Consider the following 13232-nt stretch of genomic DNA (forward strand, 5'->3'; position numbering starts at 1 on the left):
TGGGTGTCATTCTGTATGTTGGCAAATCGAACACCAGTAAACTTAAAATACAAAAGGTAGGAGCTACCACGAGGTGCAACGGGGTCCAGCCTTCGGGGGCCTCACGCGCCGCCCTCTCGCCCGCAGGGCTGATCGTGGTGACCCTGGCGCTCTGCTGGCTGCCCAACCAGGTGCGGAGGCTCATGGCCGCGGCGCAGCCCAAGCACGACTGGACCCGGCCCTACTTCCGCGCCTACATGCTGCTGCTCCCCGTCTCCGACACCTTCTTCTACCTGAGCTCCGTCGTCAACCCGCTGCTGTACAACGTGTCCTCGCAGCAGTTCCGCACGGCGTTCGGCCAGGTGCTGCGCTGCCGCCTGGAGCTGCCGCCCGCCCGGCACCGCGGGCACCTGCGCGGCCGCGAACCCGCGCCCTCGCCCTCGCCCTCGGGGCGCCGCCCCCTCCTCGCCGCCGCGCCCCCGCCCGGTTCCCCCGCGACGACCCGCCAGGTGCGCTTGGCTACGTTCCAGAGCGAGCCCGAGCCCGAGCCCCACAACGGTTTGCAGGAGCAAGAGGTGTGAATGTCCAGGATGCGACGGGCCTGGAGGCCGACGTGGCACCCCCCACCCCCGCCCCCACCCCCGCCCAAGCGACGTTAGCCTGCCACGGGGGTGACAATACACTGTGCCTGGGAGGGGCAGGGGTCTCGGAAGAAACTGGATGCCCCCCTCAGTGCCTTCTAAGGGCTGATGACCTGGACTCTGGGGACAGACTTGGGGTCCAGGCTCTTGCTCACCCCTTCCTTTAAGTACACACTGAAAATTCAGACCGAATTTATTCAGGGCTTACAAAAATGTTTCACACGGAGCTCTTTCACTGGCAAAGGAACGGAAGATGCTGATCCTACTCCCCTCCCACCCCAGAATCAAAGGACACCCAGGAGAAGCGGGGGGAGCGAGGGCCCCAAGCACGATGCAGGAGGCGCCAGGGTCTCCTTCACCTTCAGCAGTGAGCCCAGAGGAGGGCGAACTGGAGGAGCAGGATGGTGGTGGGGAGCCCCGGCCGAAGAGCCAAGGCCGAACTGCTCCGCTTCTTGGGCCGGGGCCCGTTGCACAGAGGGGTGTTGCAGCAGCTGATGCACACTGAGTTCAGTTTCCCAGGGGAGCAGAAGGATTGGTACCCGGCGGAGGCGATGAGGCAGGCTGCGGATGAGGCACACGACTTGCGGTACATGATCCCTGCAACACAAACCCAAGGACCTGGGTTAGCTGCTGTTTCTTAAATGACAGCTCATCTTTTCTCCTCCCACAGCCCAGGAAGTTGCTTGGGGTGGTTTCATTGAGCGCTCACCCCTCCCCCACCAAACTATGTAAGTAAGAGGACTTCTTCATCCTACAGCTCCCTTCCTTGTTGTTGTTGCAAAGACCTATTAAAATCAAAGTGCACTTAAAATTCACACAGAACTTTTTATTTACCTTTTTTTTTTTTTCTTTAAATTGCTGTCTCATGCCAGGGAGAGTGATACTATACTTTAGGGTTTAATAAACACATAGGTGAGAGCCATCATAAAGTTATCTGAAGAACTAATACATAGAAGAACATGATCCCTATTGAAGGAGCCCTGATTTTTCTGAGGTTTCAAGGTCCACCACATTTTAGGGAGGGGGTGACCTAGTGTTGACAGTGTACCCAGGAGAGCCTTTTTCCAGGAAACAAGCTTTGCCCTCAGAATATATGGCCATCTGCCTATTTAGCATCGCCACCCTTTAATAACCTAGGAGCACATATGACCTGTCCGAATTACAGCACTGTCATCGAATAATCAGCTCTTAAAGCTGGAACCTTCTTAAAATAATAGCTAACTTCATTTTTATGCTTTCCTGTATGCCAGGCACTTTACAGAGGGCTATAGAATACAAGTTCATTTACCACCTGCAGTGACACTACAGGGGAGGTCCCCATTTCAGAGATGGGGCACATTAAGGGCAAGAGAAGTCGAGGAATTTACCTGAGGACACACTACTGGCCTAGAGAGGAGCTGGGATTTGAACGTAGCATTCTGGCTCAATTCTGTCAAGACCTTATGACTATATATGTGCCAAAGCAGCCAGTCGTAAACTACAAAAACGTGGGGTTTTTTGAGAAGGGGGAGATAAATAATACGTCTACAATAGCCAGACCTGGAAGTAAATGGCTTTAGCTTGTGTGCTGCCCTGCACAGCTGAGAGCTCAAACGTATTCCACTAGTAGCCAGGGCTCCTTACTTTCTGACTCCCTGCAGAGATGTTTTTTTGCAGGCATTGCTTTGGTTCGCACCCCCTCCTCATCAATTGTGGCTTTGAGTTATGGAGAAATAGTACAGAATTGAGCAACCTAAAACTTCCAAGTGGAAGGTAAAGAAATACTTAAAATTATATGTTTTAAAGTCATTTTTGTGCTATAGCTGCACATTTGAAAGGATGGAGTTCCTAGTAGTGTTTTAACACTGTAGACAGTAGCTGCTCTGGTAAGATGTATCGGGAAAGATAAAGTCCTTGGACAAAGAATGTGTGCATATGTATGTGAGAGGCACTGATTTGTTTAAAAAAAAAAAAAAACCTGCTGCTGGGCATTGCCCGTTAATAGTTTCCTGTATTCTCTACAAATTTTACTGCCTTTTGATAGTTCAACTTCAATAAACTTTATTAAGTGAATTTTTACAGTGAAAAATTAAGTATTTTTTATTTTAAGAAAAACTCGATAAAAATGTCTCCTAACTAACTCCACCTCAGAGGTTAGCACTCTTCAGTGTCTGGATGGCCTCCTTCCAGGCCTGTTTCTATACATTTACATATGACTCCATGGAAAAATTAAGTATGTGTGTGTACACAGCTTTGTTAATGGTATCGCGTCCTATATGCGGTTTTACAGTTTGCATTTTTAAGCCTAACTCTGTAGGGCTAAGGGATGATGATGAGATAGGTTAGATAAATAATACACAAAAGGAGCCCTGATTTTTGTGACTGCCGCCCACAAGACGTTGGTGGCAGCACCTATTCTGGTGGCCAGTGGAACTTATGCTTGTGTTCCCATAGGACTCTATATAGGTCCATTCTTTAAAGTTGGTGCCTCCAGGTCTAACTTCCAGTTAGCCTGGATCAAAGCACTGAGAGCCTCCCCTTGGGGACACTGACCTGTCTTGGCACATCCTCAACTTCTGGAAACTATTAAAATGAAAATAGGCTGCTTGAGAAACACAAAGAGGAATGATGTAAAGAAAACAGAGGAGAAAGACTGAGATAAGGCTTCAGAAAGAACCTTATAGAAACATGTAATTTACCTCACAGAGTTAAAAGTAATGGTCCTAAAGATGCTCACCAAACTTGGAGAAGAATGGATAAACATTCAACAAAGAGACAGAAAATATAAGTATCAGGTAAAAGTCACAGAGCTGAAGAATACAGTAACTAAACAGAAAATAATACCAGAGGAGCTCAACAGCAGGGCAGAGAAACTTACTCCATCAGAGCAGCAAAAAGAAAAGTATAGGTAGATGAAGGGACCTGAGAGACCACATCAGGTAGCTAACAGTCTCTTTTTTAAGAGACCCCGAAGGACAAGACGAGGACAAAAATATAGGCTGAACATTTCCTGACCCTGGGGAAGGAAAGAACCATCCAGGAAGCCCATAGAGTTCCAAATAAAGTGACCCCCAAAGAGACACACACCAAGACACATTATAATTAAAATGTCAGTGTTAAATGCAGGAAGAGACTCAAAACCAGCAAGAGAAAAACAACTTGTTACGTACAAGGAAACCCCCATTACACTATCAGCAGACCCTTCAGAAACTTTGCAGGCCTGAAGAGGCATGATACAGTTCAAGTGCTAAAAAGGGGGAAAAATTTCCAACCAAGAACACATGGCAAAATTATCCCTTAGAAATGAGGGAGAGTTTCCTAGGCAAGCAAAAGCCAAATGAGTTAATCATCACAAAACTTGCCTTACAAGAAATGTTAAAGGGTCTTCTTTAGGCTGAAAAGAAAGGGTGTGAAATAGTGGCAAAACAGGGATGCCTGGGTGGCTCAGTGGTTGAGTGTCTACCCTTAACTCAGAGTGTGATCCTGGGATCAAGTCTCGCATTGGGCTCCCTGCAAGGAACCTGCTTCTCTTCCTAGGTCTCTGTCTCTGTATCTCTCATGAATAAATAAAATTTTTTAAAAAAATAGTGGCAAAACATATAAAAGCTATATATCTCACTGATAAAGACAATATAGCAAAGGTAGTAGATTAATTATAATGCTAGTGTGAAGGTTAAGGGTTACACAAGAGGTAAAATGTAACATGTAAAACATAAAATGGAGGGGTGGGAAGTACAAATGTAGAGCTTATGAATGCCTTCAAGCTTATCAACTTACAAAAGACTGTTGTAGATACAAGTTGTTATATGAGATAACATAGCAAAAACCACAAGTAGATACACAAGAGAAAGGAATCTAAGCATACACTAACCAAAGTCATCAGATGACAAAGGAAGAGAGCCAAAGAAGGAACAGAGAAACTACTAAACGGCCAGAAAACAACAAAATAGCAGTAAGTATATATCTCTAAATAATTTAAATATAAATGCAAAATTCCCCAATCAAAAGATGTTGTTGTTGCATCCAGCCACTCTACAAAACAAGACCCATCCATCTATACACTGCCTATAAGAAACTAATTACAGATATTCCCTGTAAGTGGAAACCAGAAGAAAGCTGAGAAAGCTATACTTGGCCAAAATAGGCTTTAAAACAAAGACTGTAGGGCATTACATAAAGGGGTCTATCCAGCAAGAGGAGAAAACATTTGTAAATATTTATGCACCAACACAGAAGCACCTAAATAAAACAGCAGTACAATACTACTCGGGGACTTTAGTATCACATTTACATTAGTAGAGCATACACACAGAAAATCAACAAGGGGGGATTCCCTGGGTGGCTCAGTGGTTTGGCGCCTGCTTTCAGCCCAGGGCATGGTCCTGGAGTGCCAGGATTGAGTCCTGCATCAGGCTCCCTGTGTGGAGCCTGCTTCTCCCTCTGCCTGTGTCTCTGCCTCTCTCTCTTTTTGTGTGTCTCCAATGAATAAATAAAATCTTAAAAAAAAGTCAACAAGGAAACCTAGTCTTAACACTGAAAGAGATGGAATGTTCTGTATATGTTAAGTCCATCAAACAGGGCAGATGGAGAAGATGGTACAGTAGGAGGATCCTGAGCTCACCTCATTCCACAGCCATTCCAAGGCAATAACCATATCTATGCAACTAACTGAAAATTACTTGAAAATTGGCAGGCCAGATATTCCACAACTCCTCAAAGAGAAAAGGCTACAGGGGTAAGGGTAAGAGAGAGAGAGAGATGCAGTTGAGAAGCAAACCCCTGGAGCACATACTCACAAGTGGAAGAGAAATCACAAGCACAGTGGAGTGAGGGGATTAGACCCCACACTGGGTAACCCAAGTCCTAAGGACTTGCACTAAGAAGATGTCTGGCTTTGAAAATCAACAAGGATAAACTCTGGGAGAGCCAGAAGGCAGCAGCAAAGAAAATCCTCACCCTTAAAGAGACAGCATGCTAAATAAATTGGCCTGAGACACAGCACAGAAATAGTAATTTGCAAAGCACCTGGGGTATACATAAAGGAGATTTATTTACTAATCTTAAAACTTGTGCTGGAGGGGCAGGGATCTTTAAGAGAGTTCTCTAGGAAGAAATACTGGGGCCACCATTTTTCTTGTCCTTCCCCAGCCTAGACAACCATCACTTGCTGGAGCCAGTTATAACATTCTCCATCTAATTTGCTAGTATCAGAATGACTCCTGCTCTGAAAAGGGGAAGAGATAAGCCTACATAGTGTGTCTGGAGTTCTTGCATCCAGGAGTCTTAGCTAGATGCATAGGAAGCAAGCCCTGGCATTTGGTATAGGCAAGACAGAGGCTGATTGCAGACAGCTAGGTTGACTGCTGGCCCCATCTTCCAGGAAGCTCACAGTGGCTGTAGCTGGGTTTCTCAACAGCACATCAGGCAAACCTTGCCCCGTGAGCAACACAGCAGCTCAAGTGGCTTACTTTAACCAGCTGGACTGAGGCCACCTCCATCCCCACCATACCCAAAGAAAATGTGACTCAGCCACAACAGGAAGGCCTGGTTCTGTTGTACAAGGTAGGATTACACTTGGCCTGGACCTCTTCTGCACAAGACTACTGCTTTCAAGACCAAGGGATGCAGTTGACCTACCTAATAGAAACAAACACAGAGAGCTAGAGAAGAGTCTGAAGAATATGTTGTAAATGAAAGAATAAGACAAAATCAAAATAAAAAAGTGAAACCGAGATAATATGCTTGAGAGAATGGATAAACTCAGCAAGAACTTCAAAAAGTGGAAGATATAAAAAGAGTCAGAGCCAAAGAATACAACACCTGAAATGAAAAAATACACTAGAGAGCATCAACCGTAGTTCGGAGGATGCAAAAGAATGTATCAGCTACCTGGAGACAGGGTAATGCAAATCACCAAGCTAAATAGCAAGAAGAGAAAAGGAATGGAAAATGATAATAGGTTAAGGAAACTCTGCAACATTATGAAGTATAATAAAAGTTGAGTTATAGGGATTCCAGGAGAAGAAGAGAGAAGGGGGCAGAAAACATATTTGAAGAAATAATAGCTGAAAACTTGCCTGATCTGGGGAAGAAAACAAACATCCAGATCTAGGAGGCACAGAGGGCCCTAAGATGACGAACCAAAGGCACACCAAGATACGTAGTAATTAAAATGGCAAAAAGTGGGGACAAAAAGAGAATCTTAAAAGCAGCAAAAGTTATATGCAAAGGAAACCCCACAAAGCTATCAGCTGATTTTTCAGCAGAAACATTGCCAGATGTAAGGGAATTTCATGATGTATTCAAAGTGCTGAAAGGAAAAAACAAACAACAAACTTAGAACAAAGAATACTCTATCCAGCAAAGCTATCATTCAGAGTAGAAGGAGAAATAGTTTCCCAAACAGAAATCAAAAGTTTGGTTTTGACCACTAAACTGGCCTAGCAAAACAATTTTAAAAGGAATCTTTTAAATGTATACAAAAGGCCATAATTAGAAGAAAATTATGAAAGGAAAAAATTAAATAAAAGCAAACATACAGTAGAGGTACTAGATTAATAACTTATAAAGCCAGTATGGAGATTAAACCAAAAGAGTAAAATCAGTTATATATACAAAAATTAGTCAAAGGATACACATGATTTAAAAATGTAAAATATAACATGATATGTGTAAAATGCCAAAGGGGAATAGAAATGTAGTGTTTTTACAATGTGTTTGAACTGAGTGAACATCAACAATATAAACTGCTGTGTATGTAGGATGTTATATATGAACCCAATGGTAACTACAAAACAAAAACCTGTAAAAGATATACTTGGCTTTATTTTTGTGTAATACTAAAGAAAACCATTAAACCATGAGAGAAGAGAACAGCAAAGAAGAAACAGATATAACTACAAAAGCAATCAGAAAATAATTAAAATGGCAATAAATACATACCTATAAATGATTACTTTAAATGTAAATGGACTAAATGCTATGATCGAAAGAAGGGTGACCAAATAGATTTAAAAAAACAAGACCCATCCATATACTGCTTACAGGAGACTAGCTTTAGACCTAAAGACACATACAGAGAGTGAAGGGATGGAAAAAGATATTCCATGCAAATGAAAGTGGGGTGGAGGAAAGCCAGAGTAGCAATATTTATATCAGACAAAATAGGTTTTTTTTTTTTTTTTAAGATTTTACTTATTCATGAGACACACACAGAGAGAGGCAGAGACATTGGGAGAGGGAATAGCAGTCTCTCCATTGGGAGCCTGATGTGGGACTCAATTCCAGGACCCTGGGGTCATGACCTGAGAGCCAAAGGCAGACAATAACCACTGAGCCACTCAGGTGCCCCAGACAAAATAGGTTTTAAAACTAAAGTAAGAGAAAAAGAAGAGCGTTATATAATAAAGGGTTAACTGAACAAGATGATAAAACCATGGTAAATACGAATCCATCATAACAGCACCTAAATACATAAAGCAAATATTACAGACATCAAGGGAGAAATTGACAGTAATATTAGAGTAGGGAATTTTAACACCCCACTCAAACTGATGGATCATCTAGACAAAATCAAGGAAATGGTGGCTTTCAATGACACACCAGGTCAGATGGACCTAACTGGTTTACAAAAAACATTCCATCCCCAAACAGCAGGATACACATTCTTTTCAAGTGCACATAGAACATTCTCCAAAATAGATCATATATTAGGCCACCTTAATCTTTGAAAAGATAAACCAAGTTGATGAACCTTTAGTTAGACTCAGCGCTGAAATAAAATCAGAAACAAAGAATAAGTGAGAAAACAAAAATACAAAGAATTAGAATACTATGAAAAATTATATGCAACCTAACATAATTTTATTTTAATAAATTATTAAATAAAATAAAAATAATTCTGTTTAATTTTAATGAATTATTAATTATAAAATAAAAATAATTTTAATTTTAACAAACAACCTAGATAAATTCCTAGAAAAATATAATCTTCCAAATCTGAATCAAGAATAGAAAATTTGAACAGACAAGATATTGGTAACAAAATTAAATTAGTAATCAAAAACCTCCAAATAAACAAAAATCCAGAACCAGATGGCTTCTCAGGTGAATTCTACCAAACATTTAAAAGAGTATCTATTCTTAAACTATTCAAAAAAATAGAAGAGGAAAAAACCCTTACAAATTCATTTTGAGCTAGCATTGCCACATGAGTTGAAACCAGACAAAAACACTGCCAACAAACAAACAAAACAACAACAAAAACAAGACAACTACAAGGCCAATATTCCTGATGAACATAGATAAACAAAACATTAGCAAAGCAAACTCAACAATATATTAAATGACTAATCATAATCAAGTGGAATTTACTCCAGGGATGCAAGGTGGTTCAACATTCACAAATCAATATGATACATTAACAAAAGGAAAGATAAAAACCATATGACCATCTCAATAGAGATCAGAAAAGCATTTGACAAAAGATAACAATGTTCATGGTTTAAAAAACTCTCAACAAATTGAGTTTAGAGGGAACATACCTCAATATAATAAAAGCCATATATGAAAAACCCACAGCTGACATCATACTCAGTAGTGAAATACTGAAAACTTTTCTTCTAAGATCAGGAATATAACAAGGATGTCCACTCTCACCACTTTTATTAAACCTAATAATGGAGGTCCTAGAGGCAGCAATCAGGAAAGAAAGAAAAGGGATCTGAACTGGTAAGAGGTAAAACTGTAGCTATTCGCAGAACACATGACACTTCATATAGAAACCTTAATATTCTACCAAAGAGCTATCAGAATAAATGAATTCTGTAAAATTGCAGGGTTCAGAGTTAATATACAGAAATCTGTTGCATTTCTATACACTAATAACAAAGTAACAGAGAAACTAAGAAAACAGTCTCATTTACAACCACACAAAAATATAAAATTCCTAGGAATAAATTTAATGAAGGAGGTGAAAGGCCTATACTCTGAAAACTATAAAGCATTGATGAATACAAACAAATGGAAAAATATTCCATGATCATGAATTGCAAGAATTTTTTTTAAATGTCCATACCACCCAAAGCAATCTACAGATTCAAAGCTGTCCCCATCAAAATACCAATAGCATTTTTTCATAGAATTAGAACAAATAATCCTAACATTTGTATGAAACCACAAACGCCCTTGAACAGCCAAAGCAATATTCAGAAAGAAGAACAAAACTGGTGGTATCACAATCCCATATTTCAAGATATACTACCAAGTTACAGTAATCAAAATGGTATGTACTGGCACAAAAATAGATGTATATATCAAAAGAATAGGATAGTGAGCCCAGATATAAACCCACACTTATAAGGTCAATTAATCCATGATAAAGGAGGTGAGAACATTCAATGGGGAAATGACAATCTTTTCAATAAATGGTTTTGGGAAAACTGGACCACTTTCTTGTATACACAAAAATAAACTCAAAATGTATTAAAGACCTAAATATGAGACCTGAAACCATAAAACTCCTCAAAGAAAATATAGTCAGTAATTTCTTGGACATTAGTCTTAGCAATATACATATCATTATGTCTCCTCAGGCAAAGAAAACAAAAGCAAAAATAAACTATTAGAACTATACCAAAATAAAAAGGTTTTGCATAGCAAAGAAAAACAATAAAACAAAAGTTAGCCCATTGAATATTTACAAATTGAAGATATTTACATGTAATATATCTGATAAGGGGTTAATATATAAAGTACTTACACAACTCAACACCAAAACAAAAAAATAATTCAATTAAAATAGGCATTGGACCTGAATAGACATTGTTTCAAAGTAGACATAGAGATAGTCAACAGACACATGATAAGACACTCAATATCACTCATCATCAGGGAAATGCAAATCAAAACCATGGGGAGATATGACCTTACACAAGAGTGGCTAGTATCAAAAACACAAGGAATAATAAATTTTGGCAGAGACGTTAAAGATACCTTTATATACTATCAGTAGGAATGTAATTTGGTATAACTATTGTTATATTTTGAGTTTCCTCAAAAAGTTAAAAACAGAAATACCATATGATCCAGTAATTCAACCATTCAGTTTTTACTCAAATAAAACAAAACACTTAAGTTAAAGGCTATACACACCCTTATGTTTATTGCAGCAGAAGCTAAAGTATGGAAGCAACCTAAGTATCCATTGATTGATGAATGGATAAAGAATATGTGCTATATATGTACAATGGAATATTAGCCATAAAAAAGAGTGAAATCTTGTCATTTTGACAATACAGATGGACCTAGAAAGTACTGTGCTAAGTGAAATATACTAAATTATCTCACTTATATTGTGAAATCTACAAAACAAAACAACAGTGCCTGGGAGGCTTAGTCAGTTAAGTGTCAGCTCAGGTCATATCTCAGGGTCGTGGGATTAAGCCCTGCATGGGCTCTATGTTGGTTGGGCGCGGAGCCTGCTTTAGATTCTCTCTCCCCTTCTCCTTCTGCTCCTCTCCACTTCCCACACACTCGCTATCTAAAGAATGAAATGAAACCAAACAGATGCTTAAATACAGAGAATAGACTTGTGACTACTAGAGGAGCAGTGGGTGGACAATAGGTGAAACAAATGAAGAGGGTTAAGAGTTACAAACCTCCAGTTATAAAATAAGCCACAGAAATGAAAAAGTACAGCACAGATAATAACATCACAAATATTGTAATAATGTGGGGTGGGAAAAGCAACAAAATATTTTTTTTTTCTCAAATGTACATGGAACATTCTTCAGGATAGATCTTATGTTTGGACATGAAACAAGTCAACAAATTTGAGAAGAGTGAAAATATTTCAAGCATCTTTTCAGACCACAGAGGTATGAAAGTAGAGATCATTTAGAAGAAGAAAACAAAAAATTCACAAATATGTAGAGATTAAACAATGACCTGCTGAACCACCAGTGAGTCAACAAAGAAATCAAGGCAAATCAAAAAATACCTTAAGACAACTGTTAATGGAAATACATCATAACACAACTTATGGAATGCAGCTAAAGCAATTCTTTTTTTTTTTTAAGATTGTATTTATTTATTCATGAGAGACACAGAGAGACAGAGACAGGCAGAGGGAGAAGCAGGCTCCATGCACTGGGAGCCTGACGTGGGATTCGATCCTGGGTCTCCAGGATCGCGCCCTGGGCCAAAGGCAGGTACTAAACCGCTGAGCCACCCAGAGAACCCCAGCTAAAGCAATTCTAGGAAGGAAATTCGTCATGATAAATGCCTACCTCAAGAAATATAAGAAGCCTCAAACAACCTAACTTTATGGCTCAAGGAACAAGAAAAAGAGTTCAAAGTCAGCAAAACAAAGGAAATAAGAGATTAAAGCAGAAATAAATGAAATAGAGGACAGAAAAACAACAGTAAGGGATAACCAAAGTAGGAATTGGTTCTTTGAAAAGATAAAATTGGCAAACCTGTAGCTAGATAGACCAAGAAAAATGAGAAGACTCAAATAAATAAAATGAGAAATGAAAGAGGAGACATGATACACAGAAACACAAAGGATCATAAGAGACTACTATGAATAATTACAGGCCAAAAAAGAGCCAAAAATATTTAACCGGGAAACAGCAGTCTCTTCAATAAATGGTGTTGGGAAAACTTGATCAATATCTAATACCAAAGACAAACATTAACTCAAAATGGATTAAATACTTGAATATAACACCTGAAATCATAAAATTTCTAGAAGAAAACATGAGAGGTAAGCAACTTGACACTGGTTTTCATGATGATTTTTTGTATTTAACACTACAAAGGCTACAAAAGCAAAAATAAGTAAGTGTAAGTACATCAAATTGAATAGCTTATGCACAAGGAAACCATCAGCAAAATGAAAAGACAATTTACTGAATAGGGAAATAAATTATGTAAATCATGTATCTGATAAGGGATCACTATCCAAAATATATACAGAACTCATATAACTCAACAGCAAAAAAAAATAAAAAATTAAAAAATTAAAAAAAATAAAAAATACACAAAGGCTCAAAATGGACATTTTTCCAAAGACATATAAGTAAATGGCCAACAGGTACATGTAAAGATGTTCAAAATCACTGATCATCAGGGAAATGCAAATCAAATCATAATGAAATATCACCTCATACCTATTAGGTTGGTTATTACTAATAAGAAATAACAAGTATTTATGAAAATTTGGGGAAAGGTAACCCTTGTGCACTGTTGGCAGGAATGTAAACAGAAGCAACCATTATAGAAAACACTATGGAGTTTCCTCAAAAAATTAAAAAACAGAAGTACCATATGATTCAGTAATTCTACTTCCAGGTTTTTTTTTCTGAAGAAAACAAAAACACTATTTTGAATAGATACATGCATCCCTATGTTAATTATAGGGTTATGTACAATAACTAAGATACGGAAACAACCTAAATGTCCATCAACAAATGAATGGATATTGAAAATGTGACCTATATACAATGGAATATTATTCAGCCATAAAAAAGAACAAAGTCTTGCCATTTGTGACAACATGGATAGACCTTTAGGGCATTATGCTAGGTGAAAGAAGTCAGACAGGGAAAGATAAACACCATATGATCTTAC

The 13232-nt window shown here is 39.1% G+C and overlaps 2 protein-coding genes across 2 annotated transcripts in view; one reads left to right on the plus strand and one right to left on the minus strand.

Annotated features, from left to right (window-relative positions):
- The window catches only part of GPR39 (G protein-coupled receptor 39), a 198189-nt gene extending 197629 nt beyond the window's left edge, over nt 1-560 (plus strand). Inside the window, exon 2 of the mRNA XM_038564532.1 lies at nt 127-560. Within this exon, the coding sequence (XP_038420460.1) occupies nt 127-560 (434 nt within the window). The remainder of the gene's footprint in view (nt 1-126) is intronic.
- Nucleotides 561-795: 235 nt separating this feature from the next.
- Nucleotides 796-13232, minus strand: part of LYPD1 (LY6/PLAUR domain containing 1) — a 44133-nt gene continuing 31696 nt past the window's right edge. The window contains exon 3 of the mRNA XM_038565036.1: nt 796-1217. Coding sequence (XP_038420964.1) covers nt 982-1217 — 236 coding nt within the window. The 3' untranslated portion in view covers nt 796-981. The remainder of the gene's footprint in view (nt 1218-13232) is intronic.

The sequence above is a fragment of the Canis lupus genome, chromosome 19 (assembly GCF_011100685.1).
Source record: "Canis lupus familiaris isolate Mischka breed German Shepherd chromosome 19, alternate assembly UU_Cfam_GSD_1.0, whole genome shotgun sequence".
Lineage (NCBI taxonomy): Eukaryota > Metazoa > Chordata > Mammalia > Carnivora > Canidae > Canis > Canis lupus.